Below are 14812 nucleotides of genomic sequence, written 5' to 3'. Positions count from 1 at the left end.
CAGCAATTACATTATTTAGCCAAGAGGTGGCGACAACCAGCTATCAAATATATGCATTGAATAATTCTTCAAAAATGACAGATGTAGCAATGAAACATGAAGTTTTATGAGTGAATAACTGAATCATTTATTGAAAATGAGACTAAAAATAAATTTGGGTTGTACAAATTATAGTGTTAGATTTATACATTGTGTTATCAGCAACAGTAGTACTGAATATTTTACTATTTATTTTTATTTAGCTGATTATTTCTTCATTTTATTTTATGAAACCAAAAGTTTCTTGCAGAACTGTTTTTGTAATAAAAGGAAAGCAAATTACTCTCGTCTCCTCCTCTTTTTGGCTCATCCAAAAAATGCCCCCATCTGTGACTAAAAACCATAATGTGATCCGAACCATTACACCACTAATTGAAACATCTGTTTATAATACGGCTGCACAATATTGGTAAAATCTGACACAGCGATCTTTTATTTTTTTGCAATAAATATTGCGATATGAAAAGATAGTTTGAATAGCTCTATTTGGCGGTTTTCTGGAGAGTCTAATAGTAATTAGGTACAAAAATGGAATAATCACAATGCTAAAAATTATTTTCTTACTTTCCTCTGTCCTGTTTCTAGTCCAAATATCTAAAAATTCTTAGATCAAGAAATAATTTTGTTTTATTTTCCACTTCAGAAGAAATGATTCGTTTTTCCCTTAAAGCAAGTTTAAAACAAAGTTAATAATAATAACAATAATAATTCCTTACATTTTTATAGAGCTTTTCTGGACACTCAAATCGCTTTACACATTTTTTTTTTTTTATTGGGTCCTTCTCATCCACCACCAGGAAGTTATCTGCCAATGTGGTAGATAAAATAATCTTGTTTTTGCTAAGAAACTGCTTTGGACCAGAAACCAGACAAAAAAATCTATATAAGAAAACCTGTTTTGTTGCATAAATCGTATCAATTCTGTATAAACAATTAAATTAAATAAATCTTTTTAAATAAATAAAACATTGCCATTTCAATGCTGAAACAATATATTTTGCAGCCTTAGTTTATAATTTCCAAAACAACTAAACACAGAGATCAGAAAAATATCAATCTGTAAACATATATGTTAAATAAGGAAAATAAACATGCGTTATAGATTTTACAGTATACAGCATACTGAACATAGGAATTTTGTGAAGTAAACTGCGCAACCCAAATAATGCTAATCTAAAGGGATGTGACCAGTGTTGGGCAATAGCGCGTTTTTAGTAATGCGTTACTGTAACAGCATTACTTTTGACAGTAACTAATACTGTAACGCATTACTTTTTAAATATATTAACTCCGTTAACATTACAATATGATGCGTTTGTCCGTTACTTGGTAGATTAATTCATTTTGGCTGCAGTCTAGCCTACATCTTCCCGTTTACAGCGGCGACACATTGTGTGATTAGTGGATGCCAACCAACCACAGTGAAGAAGATGCGTTGTGTACGAGGTGCCAGACTGGACAAAAGTAAAGTGAAAGCAGACAAACCAGGTGCGCGCGAGAGAGACTGAGGAACTATTAATGTTACTGTTATTAAATTACTAGGCTTGGGCGGTAATACGGTAATATGGTATACCGCTGGATCTAAAAATAGCAACGGTGTCAGTTTCAATACCGTTATACCGTCATAAAAAACAATGCACTTATATAGGAGGCAAGAATTAAATATTAAATATCATTTATTTAATGCCTAAAAATGCGTGTGCGTGATTGTCATCATGGGACAGTGTGGAGGAGAGAGAGAGAGGTGAGGTAAGATGGCGAGTCGCGCACCAAGTGACCTGGTCTTGAAAAAGAACACAACCTCAGCAGTTTGGTAGTCTTTCGGATTTCGACCGAATGAGAAGGGAGACGTGGTAAATACGAACTAGAGGTCTGCTGTACCGCTGCTGTACCGCAGGAGCCAACCAGATTTCTTTCAGTGCGGGAATAATTTCTGAATAAAGCGTGGAAGCGGTCGGTAACTCTGGTGTAATATGAACGGGAGCAGGCGGCCTATCGCCATATATCGGCCTATCAACATGTTTATGTGTGTGTGTGTGTGTGTGTGTGTGTGTGTGTGTGTGCGTGTGTGTGTGTGTGTGTGTGTGTGTGTGAATGAGAGAGAGAGAGAGCGTGATGCTGTGAGTGTGTGAATGAGAAAGAGCGTCCCACGCAGATCTCTAATTCGAACAAGACAAACAGGTGACTGCGAACCTAAGGTCGCATATACGTATCTGTATAACAAATTTGATTAGTTTAGTAGACACAGTAGCTATGTTTCCATCTAAAAATGCAAATGAACTTTATGCGCAAAACTGGACTATCGCATTAAAGACGTGCGAATAAAGCAGCGTTTCCATCCAACGAGTCAAAGCGAACAAAATCGTCACTTCCTGATTATCTGGGGCCAAATATCAATAATAAAAACTGAATTTACTCTGGTAGAAGAAGCTGCGTCAATCTTTTCTTCATCTAATAAATGACTTGCACCTCAGAAGGCAATCCTGACACGCAGTGAACGTGCAGTGGCATTTGAAGGTGTCAGATGGCGCACAGACGCTCTTGATTCTGGAGGTCATTAATAATATAATAACACTAATACTTAAACGGTAAGCGTTTTAGAATGACTAAAACAACAGTTCAGATGGTTTACAGTGTGCTCAGCCTGCTGGTTTGTCCATTTATGCACATTTTCATCATCACATGATCTCTTATAACAAAATCACATGACCTTTTTTAATGCACACACTGGAATTTGTGCGGTAAAAAGTGTTTCCATCGTAGTTTATGCGCATCTTTTCTTGTCGAATAAAACATTTATCCTACTCGGTTATGCGCGTAAGTTTTTTATGCGCATTTTCAAAATGTATGCGCATCATGACGTTTCCATCAACCGTTTTTTATGCGCATATGCAAAATGCGCATTAAATTAGGTGGATGGAAACATAGCTACTGACACCTTTCTGTTATATTTCAGAATACGTTATTTAAAATCTATAGTGTTGTACTGCTCAGAAAAATGCTGTGATTTATCTTTTTTATTGTTGAACATTTTTTTAGCTGTATACAACAGCAGATTTTGCACTTACTTTCTTTCTTAGCTTACTTTCCATAAGTCTTTTTTTTTATTATTTTTGGAGCAGCTGTTATGTTTTTGTTTTGTTTAAAATGAATAAAATGTATGGTTGTCTATAGCTGTCTTTTGGTGCTAAGTTTCACCAAATTGATTCTGAATGATAATTCAGATTACTTTTATTTATTTCATAAAGGTCTTGTGTTGTATATCTTCGCTATTTTCATACACTGTAACTAGTTACCATTTTTCAGTAACTAGCACAACACTGGATGTGACAGATGTGAAATTGCCACTTGAGTGACTTTGATAAATCAAATATAATTGTTTGAAAACATTGACAACCATTTTGAGTATTTTTACAGTACTGTAGAATACAAGCCTTCACAAAAAAACCTAGAAAGAGTTTGGCTATTTTGGTGAAAAAAATTTTTATGGGAAGGTTGGCATTTGCATAGAATTCCTCTCGTGCTTTCTCTGAATGTATGTTTTGAGTTTTTACTGCACATGTCTCATCCATAATTGCTCAGCTGCATGAAATAGAAAGATTTACAAAAGGTAAACAAATGCAATATGTATTTAAAATTCTAAAACAACGAGTCACTCAAAGATGCACATTTATATGGGACAGCCCAAACAGGTAGGTCAAATATTTATTAATTTGAATAAACAAATGCAAATCCTTAAATCAGAAGTGTTCCTACCTGACGACCAGCGTTTAATCCATCTCCTCCGACCACAGAGAAAACATCACAGCATGTGTTCACAGCGGTGCTTTCACTAACTTCCTACTCTAGTTCGACTGACATGAGCAATGCTGCAGGACTTCACCGATGAGTTGCTTAAATACAACAAGTTGGTAGAACGGCATTCTTAACCAGATATTACTGGCCCGGAAGTTGTCCTTAATTGGTCAGGTAGGCTGGAAATGGAAAAACAACGGCTTATTTAACTATTGATTATGTGTTTCATTTAACAGTCGCCTTTTTATTGGCTTTATTCAGTTATAAACGTAATATCAAAACCGCTGCTAAACTAGCAAGTAGCCAGTACGCTCATGTTATAACTGATACTTTTTTCAGCGCTGCTGGGTTTGGACCAATCACAGTAATTTGTGGAAGTCAACTATTTTATTGAGTTCAATGAAAAGCGTTTTCGTTTGATAGATACGTGAGAAATACAAACGATTACATTTATACGATTGTACTGTCTAACTAAGTTTTTTATTTTCCGCAGAAGATTAAAAAAATGAAGTAATTTGAATGGCGATCTAATAAGAATATGGCGTTTTGGGGCCACTAAGCGCCCTCTGTAGGAAAACAGCTTTTGGCATTGACAACTGTTATTTGTCACCAAACAGGGTCGTTCTTTGGTCCAAATAAAACAAGACTGTGATCTGTCAGTCACATGGATCAGATAGTAATCCATTAGAGTTTCTCATAGCAGTCCAGCTGCTGTAATTCTTTTCCAGTTGTCAGATAACATTATCTTTCACTAGAGTAAATAAACTAATAACAAAGCTGCGACACAACATTGTTTGTGTCAAATATGAATATATTCTGGGCAGTTTAGTTTGTTTAGAAGAAATTAACAGCCGTCTTTGCTGTCAACCAGAAAAATGGAATAAATGTAATGTTACAGTTTGAACACATAAATTTGACACACTTGCCTGAAGCTGATCCTGAAGAATATCCTTTGAATAAATGTAATGTAACTTAAGTTGCAAGTAAGGTAAGACAATTTTGAGATATTTGGCTTTTCATTGTGTGTTTTATCCATCTTCTTTAGTCTACAATATATTGGAAAGAAAACATCCTTATAAAAACATCTAGAAAAAATATAGGACAAAAACACCATTCAGTGATTCTTTTATGACATTTTACCGCATACATAATTATATACAGTAGCCAACATTTGAAGTGGATCAAATCTTTTCGTCAGTTTTCCTAAAACTATTGAACAACACCTAATCTTGTATATATATATATATATATATATATATATATATATATATATATATATATATATATATATATATATATATATATATATATATATATATATATATATATACTTACTGTCCACTTTTATAGGTATACCTTTCTAGTACCAGGTTGGACCCCCTTTTCCCTTTCAGAACAGCCTTAATCCTTTGTGGCGTAGATTCAACAAGGTACTGGAAATATTCCTCAGAGATTTTGGTCCGTTATCCCAGCCATCAGAAGATGGGTACACTGTGGTCATAAAGTGATGGACATGGTCAGCAACAATACTCAGGTAGGCTGTGGCATTGACACGATGCTTAATTGCTACTAATGGGCCCAAAGTGTGTCAAGAAAATATCCCCACACTATTAAACCACCACCAGCCTGAACCGTATATATGGCAGGATGGATCCATGTTTCATGTTGTTGATGCCAAATTCTGACCCTACCATCTGAATGTGCAACAGAAATCGAGACTCATCAGACTACACAACATTTTCCCAATCTTCTATTGTCCAGTTTTGGTGAGCCTGTACGAATTGTAGCTTCAGTTTCCTGTTCTTAGCTGACAGGAGTGGCACCTGGTGTGGTCTTCTGCTGCTGTAGCCCATTCACCTCAAGGTTGGACGTGTTGTGTGTTCAGAGATGCTCTTCTGCAGACCTCAGTTGTAACGAGTGGTTATTTGAGTTACTGTTGCCTTTCTATCAGCTGGAACCAGTCTGGCCATTCTCTTCTTACCTCTGGCATCAACAAGGCATTTGCACCCACAGAACTGCTGCTCACTGGATATTTTCTCTTTATTCTGACCATTCTCTGTAAACCCTAGAGATGGTTGTGCATAAAAAACCCAATAAATTAGCAGTTTTTGAAATACTCAGACCAGCCCGTCTGGTACCAACAACCATGCCACATTTAAAATCTCTTAAATCACCTTTCTTCCCCATTCTGATGTTCAGTTTGAACTGCAGCAGATCGTCTTGACCATGTCTACATGCCTAAAAATGCATTGAGTTGCTGCCATGTGATTGGCTGAGTAGAAATTTGAAATATATCATGATATTTCCGGTCATGATACATTGATACTCTGGTGCCAAGTATCAAAATTTGTTTAAATGTTGATACTTATACAAAAGATCTGAATTAATTAACTATTCCTACACTGACTGCAACACCCAGCTAATGGCTAATCAACAATATATGCAAATTGCATCTGTGTTATTTACACCACTGACATATGAGCCATTGGAATGATGAAAATCTCAGGCATACGGATACTTTCTTCAATCTTTATGGTATTTGTGCATTTCAGACATTACAGCTCTCCCGGAAGCTTCCTCAAGTTTTACCCTCACAGACCCACCTTCACTTTGCAGTGCCCGCGGTCAGTGCTGTGAGACTTCATCCAGGAATATGTGCTCAAACTATTTAATTCTGCCAAAATTAATAATAGATAAAGATAACAATAGGACATGAACATATAATTTGAAGGATATTGTGTTTATTTAACTCTTACCGACCTTGGGAAATCTTGTAGATGATATTATGAAAATATTAGTGAAATAAAAACTTTTTAATTTGATGACTAAATAAGTAATGTTGTTCACCACTGAAGACATTAGAAGTGCTCAGAGGAGTCTGTGCTCACCTCTATGAGCATTTTGGTCAGTTACTGTTCTTGAAGAAGAAATATTCTTCTAGTGGGACCCTAACCCTAACCCTTTTGCAGGATATTACATGATTAAAAATAAAAACAGGGCATAAAAGCATAAAATACATCAAATAAGTTGGCCAAGTTGAGTCAAGTTTACAGAAACCTAGAAAGCAATAAATTGCTATTTTGACAGCGTTTCCTTAAAGGCATCTTCCACTAAATTGAGACGCTGCTGCTGTGACTAATTTAGAAATGCAGTCTTTTCAGTCACAAACATCTCTCTGCACATCAGCATTTTAAACTGGTTTCACAGCTGTGTGTTTGTTTTACATATGCTGTTAATAAAATAAATGCATCGTATAACTTTTGATGCAGTTTTTTCTCATTCATTTACAAATATTGTGATATATTGTGGATGGATTTCTTTTGATATATCACAGAATCGCTGATATATCAATAATGGGGGCAAAATATCATGAGTTAACCTGTGATTCCCACCTCTAATATATATTCACTTCAGCAGTTACACACTGAACTATGTATTTTATCCATATCCACGTTCTGAAGTGATTTGTTTGTGCATAATTTGTGTATTTATGCAACAGTTCTGTCTGGTTCTCGAATGTGATTGGCTGATAGCCATGCAATATTCTGCAATAACAGCATTCGTACAGCCTCCTCCCCCTTCTGTATTACTCCACCCACATATAGTGACAGCAGATCAATAAACTCACTACAGTTTATTAAATATTGCAACAGTTGGACAACATAATGTACTTTTGAGGCTTTTTTATATGAGAATGTAGTTGTTTAGATTGCAACTATGCAGTTAATTTATAAGGATAGTGCCTATTTTAAATACTTATAATTTCAGAGATTTAGCGCATCAGCATCCATCAGCCTGAGCAGAGCAAAGACGGTTGACGCTCCACCACAAGATGGCAACAGAAACCGCATAATAAGTCCTTAGGGGAGTTAAGTCAGCAGGTAAGTGACTTTCTAAGTCGATCTCTCTCTTTTCTTTGTTATAGTGCTGTATTTATATAACAGTAATCTAGTAATCTGTTTGGTTTGCTTTGGCTTTTTCTGAGTTAATTATTGTGATCTCCCGATTGCAACAGAGAAATACTGGGAAATCTATAGACTGATGACATTTCATGCTGTTCAACCTCATAATCTTAAAATGTCAGCAAAATCAGCTGTTTTGTCATCACTTTAGACATTACGCAAGAGAATCACTCAAACACGAGCTTTAAAGTGACGTTGGTGAATAAGTAACGATTTCTGCTGTTCTGACGTCAGCTGCAGATGTAAATGAATTGCGGAAGAAAGTAGTTCCTCATACAGAAGGATTGTTAGACTCTCCGTCTTTGATTTTCTTCTTTATACACATGATTATGCCGTCAGACTGTTGTATAAACACAATATCACACTCACAGCAGTGCGGTATGGCTGTATATCGGCACTGGTGAGAGGCGTGCGTTGGCTGAGTGCCGATATACAGCCATACCGCACTGCTGTGAGTGTGATATTGTGTTTATACAACAGTCTGACGGCATAATCATGTGTATAAAGAAGAAAATCAAAGACGTCAAACAGCAGAAATCGTTGCTCATTCACCAACGTCACTTTAAAGCTCGTGTTTGAGTGATTCTCTTGCGTAATGTCTAAAGTGATGACAAAACAGCTGATTTTGCTGACATTTTAAGATTATGAGGTTGAACAGCATGAAATGTCATCAGTCTATAGATTTCCCTGTATATCGTCACTCAGCCAACGCACGCCTCTCACCAGTGCCGATATACAGCCATATTTCACTGCTACTCATTTGATATTGCTCATATATACAATAGTTTATTGTTTTAAACAATTCCCTGGCTGTTCTTAGTATTTTCTGAATCATGGAGTGATTATAAAAAATTACAAGCCTACCAAAAATGTAAAAAACCTTAGGGGTTAGCTAAAAAAAAAAAGGCTTCGTGAGACTTCATGCAAATATATGCAAATTGGCACATATTTAACCTATTACTACCCACTTTGAATTTTTAAACATAACATTTCAGAACTTCATACCAAAACTTCTGCGGTGTCTTGCTTTAATAGCATCAGCCAAATGATACCGTTTCTCCTTTGCAACCATAACAATGCAAAACATTTCATTAAAATATAATTAAACATTTCAAATGTAACTCAAAACCTTATGCGGGACCCTTTAGATGTATTGTGCACTAAAAAAAATAATAAAAAATAAAAATGAAATGTGAAAGTGGGAACAAAATCAACTCTGCATGCTTTGTGGTGATGAGGAAACAGGCCACAAACATCATCAAAGAATTCACATCCTGTACAGCCTGTTAAGCACTCACAAACAACTTCTAACTGAAGCGCTTGACCTAGTTAATAATTACTTACATGAAACAAATAAAATGTACCTCAGAGAATTAATAATACTGACCGCAATGGAAGCGATTAACATGATATTTATTGCCAGTCATTATGGTGTACAAATGATCAAGTCATCAAATCCTGATCAACCAAAAGAGTTCCATAGTTTAGTCTAAATTTTTATATACTGTACCAGGAGCAGCTGGGAAATAAAACACAGCGAGCTCAATGCCTATAGAGCTTGACTGTTTTTATTTTACACATTGAATAACAGATAAAAACACTACAAAATACATTTAAATACTGCAACGTTTTTTAAAATGCTTGTGAAATCAGGGCTTTTTAAAGTTACAGTACATATTTACATTGTATAAATTATATTTGAAGTTATTTCTACTTTAGTTGCAAATATGACATGTTTGTAGTTTGGATTTTAATACAAAAGCCTATTTATAACCTTTGCTAGGGTGTTGTGTTTTAAAAAAGACCACAGCCCAAGTATAATTGTTTAATACATCTAATTAATCATTATATTCTGGCCCAACTATTTTCAACACATCTGACAAAAGCGAAAGAGTCATCCCAGCAAACAATTTTGTGTTTAATGGTCGTCTAATAGACATCTAAACGTAGACGGCTTGGCTAAAGGCTAAACTTGGGATGTCAGTGAAAATCTAATAGACATCTAAGAATAGCCCCAAACTAAACTAGTCATCAAATAGACAGATTGCATATGTGAAGTCATTCATTTCTGTTTATGTGATGACTAGTATAGTTTTGGGCTATTCCTAGACATCAGCTAGATTTTCACTGACAGCCCAAATTTAGCCTTGTTTTAGCCAAGATTATGTTTAGACGTCTATTAGACATCTATTAGACATCTTTTAAAAATAAAAAAATGCTTGCTGGGATTTGACTGTCAGTTCATGATTGAAATGTACGCACCTGAGGTTCACCTAAAACTTGACAGACAAGTAAACACTCCATACATATTTGCTACTTTAACAATTCTGTGTCCACTGCACACAAAATAAATCAAATAAAAAGAGAATTTGTTTACTAAAGGGGCTCAAATGGACACTAAATAACAGCAAATAGTAAATCTTAATCAATATTTATATGCATTTAGATAAAAATTTGAAAGATAAAACACATTTGGCTTGCAAAAAAACATAATAATGTAGCAAAGTTGACCCTTTACTGACAAAAAGTGTCAGACATTTCATATATTAGATCCTTAACAACATGAAAAATTTACTTGAACCCTTAAACAATTTTAACACATTTCAACCGAATTTCTTGGAATTATAATGTTCGAGCTAACATTTTTAATTACAATATTATGTGATCTGTTAATTTTTTTTATTTGTGTACATTTTATACATTATTATGTGTACATTATGTACATTATTACACTTACATGAGGTGGTTTTTCAGACAATTTGAAAAAGGAAAACTTTGCAAAATATTTACCAACTAAATATTTCTACTGCATAGTATAAAAGCATAAGTATCCTGAAAGTATTAATTTAAATGTTGTAAGGGGTGTATACTCGTATATAGTGGTGTAAAGTAACTAATTACAAATACTCAAATTACTGTAAATGAGTAGTTTTTCCCCGTGAATTGTAATTCACGAAGTAGTTTTAAAAATGTGTACTTTAACTTTCCCTTGAGTACATTTTTAGTACTGTATTGGTACTTTTACTCCACTTCTTTCCTTCAACCCGCAGTCATTTTGTCTTGTTTATGGGGATTAGAAAACCACCAACCTAAAATCAACCAAATATCAACGTCTAATGATGTTACAGCTTGAGGTTATGTGCACGTTACCACTATGACTTATATCAGATGTTGGATTTTGGTTGGCATACCTGACCAATGAATGTCAGTATTTGACATCAATAGGTTTGACATCATTGACATCATTGGTTTAAGGGTTTGACATCATTGGTTTAAGATGTTGGCTCAACATTGGATTTTGGTCACTGTCTACCACAACCTAAAATCAACCAAATATCAACGTTATTTGACGTAGTTATTGAACATCAAATACTCAAATAACATTGTCCTTATACGCTGGCTGGACATTGAATTTTGGTCACCTGGCCTCACAAACGAAATCTAACCTAATATTAACATCTTATGACATTGTTTGCCTGCTGAGAGCAATTACGAAATGCACTACAGAATATTACGTTTACACACATCCACAAACTACATGTAAATTTATCAGCTTTTCGCAGTGTAATACTCATTATTCACTACTCTTGAGGGCTACTTTTTACTCACACTTAGAATAATATTTACAACTGATACTTTTACTCACACTACAATTTTAGGTAAGTAATGGTACTTTTACTTAAGTGTGATTTTTCAGTACTCTTTCCACCACTGCTTTCTATATGCTGAGCTATATATATACAATGCCAAATTAGAGAAAGTTAAGACAGTATGGAAACTCAAATAAAAAAATAATTATTTCCAAATTTGCTTTGACTTGTATTTCATTGTAGACAATATGAACAAAAAATAGTTCATGCTTTGTTTGGTCAACTTAATTTCATTTGCAAATATACATCCTTCCCTGTCTCTCAACTCAACTCAACTTAATTTATTTCTAGAGCACTTTCAACCAACCACAATGGGTACTAAAGTGCTGTACATTAAAACATATAATACATGCAAACATACAAGCTACCAAAGAACATAAATTTACAACATGATTAAAAGCTAAAGGAAACAAGTGTGCTTTCAGTGACCTCTGAAAAGACTCCAAAGTAGGTTAAATAGTAGGTTAAACGACGAGATGATCCCAAGGTTTCCCTATCCTGGACCAGGCCGAATCCTGAGCAGCTACTGTGGTGGCCATGGAGGAGTGGAGAACATGAGACTGATTCCTGTGATGCTCCAGAGACAGACGAGTCTTCGCTGAGGCCAGCTTCCAGCCTCCGCCACTGAGACTGCAGCTCTGCACCAGACGTTTGGCCAGCGGAGAAATTAAAATGATCGTGCCCAACTGAGCCTGGTTTCTCTCAAGGTTTTTTTTCTTCACTTCCGCCATAAGTGAAGTTTTTTTTCCCTCTCCGCTGTCGCGACTGGCTTGCATGGTTCGGGATCTGTAGAGCTGCGCATCGTTGGATTTGCTCTTCAGTATTTGGACTCTCAGTAGTGATTATTAAACCACACTGAACTGAGCTCAACTGAACTGAACTTAAACACTACAAACTGAATTACACTGTTCCTATTTACTGTGACCTTTTATGTGAAGCTGCTTTGACACAATCTACATTGTATAAGCGCTATACAAATAAAGGTGAATTGAATTGAATTGAATTAAATAGTGATATGATGATGTCACAGGTGATTGTAATTATATTTGGTACAAAAGCAGCATACAAGAAAGGTCTAGTCCTTTAGGGGCAAAGATGAGCAAAGGATCGCCAGTTGTCAACAAATACATGAGAAAATGATTGAAATGTTTAAAAACAATGTTCTTAAAGAAAGATAGGAAGACATTTGGATATTTCACCTTCAACAGTGCATAACATCATTAAAAAATTCAAGGATTATGGAGGAATTTCAATGCATAAAGGACAAGGGGCAAGCCTAAGCTGAACTACCATGATCTCCCACCCCTTAGGCAGCACTGCATGAAGAATCCTCATTCATCTATAAGCAACATCATCACATGGGCTCAGGACTACTTTGGCAAACCTTTGTCCGGTACCACAATAAGAAGTTACATCCACAAATGTCAGTTAAAACTGTACTGTGCCAAAAGGAAGCCCTATGTTAACAGTGTCCAGAAGCATTGTTGACTTCTCTGGATTCTGAGGCATTTGGGATTGACCATCACACAGTGGAGACGTGTACTGTGGTCAGATGAATCAGTTTTACAGGTATATCTTGGACAAAATGGATGCCGTGCGTTCCAGTTCAAAGAAGAAGAGGATCGTCCAGACTGTTACCAGCAACAAGTCCAATATACAGGGTGTTATTTTATGGGGTTGTGTCAGTGCCCTTGGCAAAGGTAACTTACACTTCTGTGATGGCAACATTAACACTGAAAAGTACACAAAGATGTTAGAGCACAATATGCTATGCTTGTCCTGGCTGCGGATGAAGAGAATACAGGTACTTGACTGGCCTGCCTGCAGCCCTGACCTGTCTCCAATTGAGAATGTGTGACGTATTTTGAAGAGCAAATGCGACAACTAAGACCCTATATTTTTTCCCACCTTAAGACCTGTTTGCAGGAAGAATGGGACAAAATTACACCTGAAACATTTCATAACTTGGTGTCTTCAGTCCTTAAACGTCTTTTAAGTGTTGTGGAAAGGAATAAATGTGATAAATGCTTTACTGATCCAACTTATTTTGAAATGTGTTGCAAGAACCAAAATTTGAGGAATGCATTAAATAGTGAATGTTGTATTGTCTGCAATGAAATACAAGTCAAAGTACATTTAGAAATCACTACTTCCTTTATATATATATATATATATATATATATATATATATATATATATATATATATATATATATATATATATATATATATATATATATATATATATATATATATAATTTTTCACCAAATTGCCTAAAAAACCACTTCACATGAGTGTAAAAAAAACTTGATGTGACTTTTAAGTATGCTATTTCACATTTAAATGCAACAAAAATATTCCTTTTTCAAATAGTCTTAAAATCCACCACATGTGAGCATGAAATAAAATACGAGATTTGAGCAATTATGTGAAAATGACACATTTTGTGCATTTTCAGTTTACAATATCAATTTGTGCAATCTGAAGGATAACGGGAATGCACCTACTGCTGCTATACAGGCATCTTCACATTGATTTTGTGATTGACAGAACAGCAGTCTGTATATGTTGTTTAATCACTAAGTTACCCAGCTCTCTGTGCGCATGCGCTTGACTGAAGGGTCCTCCTGGCTCTCTGTCTCTGGAGATGATCTGCTGCCTGCTCCTGATGAAGCGGTGTGTGTTTGAGTGTCCAGCCGCTGGTCCTCTCTGTCACTGCCCTCATATGAACTTCCAGAAGAGCTGAAGCTGTCGGCCGGAGATCTGCCCACGTCTGGTCTGGAGCCAAGTCGAGGCCTGCTGTGGTAAACCAAATGCTCTCTGGGTGGAGAGACGGGCTCTGATTTGATGTTGATGGAGTTGGTGGAGGAGTCAGAGGAATGAACTGGAGGTTGCGTTGTTCTGGAAGAAGCAAAGATGAATCTTAGTAATGTTGTTCATTCACTCATTCATTTTCATTTCGGCTCAGTCCCTTTATTAATCTGGGGTCGCCACAGCGGAATGAACTGTCAACTTATCCAGCATATGTTTTACGCAGCGGATGCCCTCCCAGCCACAACCCATCACTGGGAAACACCCATACACTCGCATTCACACACATACACTACGGACAATTTACCCAACCCAATTCACCTATAACGCATGTCTTTGGACTTCTGGGGGAAACCAGAGCACCCGGAGGAAGCCCACGTGAACACAGAGAGAACATGCAAACCCCACACAGAAATGTCAACTGACCCAGCTGGGGCTCAAACGAGTGACCTTCTGCTACCCACTGCGCCACTGTGACGCCCAATAATGTTGTTTAATCTATTATTCAAACATTAGGGGCAACAAAAACATAATCATGATTGTAATGAGACAACA

At 36.0% G+C, this 14812-nt stretch overlaps 2 protein-coding genes across 3 annotated transcripts in view; both read right to left on the bottom strand.

Moving 5' to 3' along the window:
* mctp2b (multiple C2 domains, transmembrane 2b) overlaps positions 1 to 4004 on the bottom strand; it is a 77806-nt gene extending 73802 nt beyond the window's left edge. The window contains exon 1 of one of the 2 annotated variants that reach the window (XM_056461067.1): positions 3796 to 4004. The gene's annotated coding sequence lies outside the window, so the exon portion shown is untranslated. The remainder of the gene's footprint in view (positions 1 to 3795) is intronic. The other variant, XM_056461068.1, reaches the window with a different exon arrangement.
* A 9774-nt stretch (positions 4005 to 13778) lies between these two features.
* mef2ab (myocyte enhancer factor 2ab) overlaps positions 13779 to 14812 on the bottom strand; it is a 70858-nt gene continuing 69824 nt past the window's right edge. Inside the window, exon 11 of the mRNA XM_056462606.1 lies at positions 13779 to 14347. Coding sequence (XP_056318581.1) covers positions 14026 to 14347 — 322 coding nt within the window. The 3' untranslated portion in view covers positions 13779 to 14025. The remainder of the gene's footprint in view (positions 14348 to 14812) is intronic.

Source organism: Danio aesculapii, chromosome 7, assembly GCF_903798145.1.
Source record: "Danio aesculapii chromosome 7, fDanAes4.1, whole genome shotgun sequence".
NCBI classification, from domain to species: Eukaryota; Metazoa; Chordata; class Actinopteri; order Cypriniformes; family Danionidae; genus Danio; species Danio aesculapii.
The sequence above is the reverse complement of the archived record's forward strand: the minus strand, read 5'-3'. Positions and strand labels throughout refer to the sequence as shown.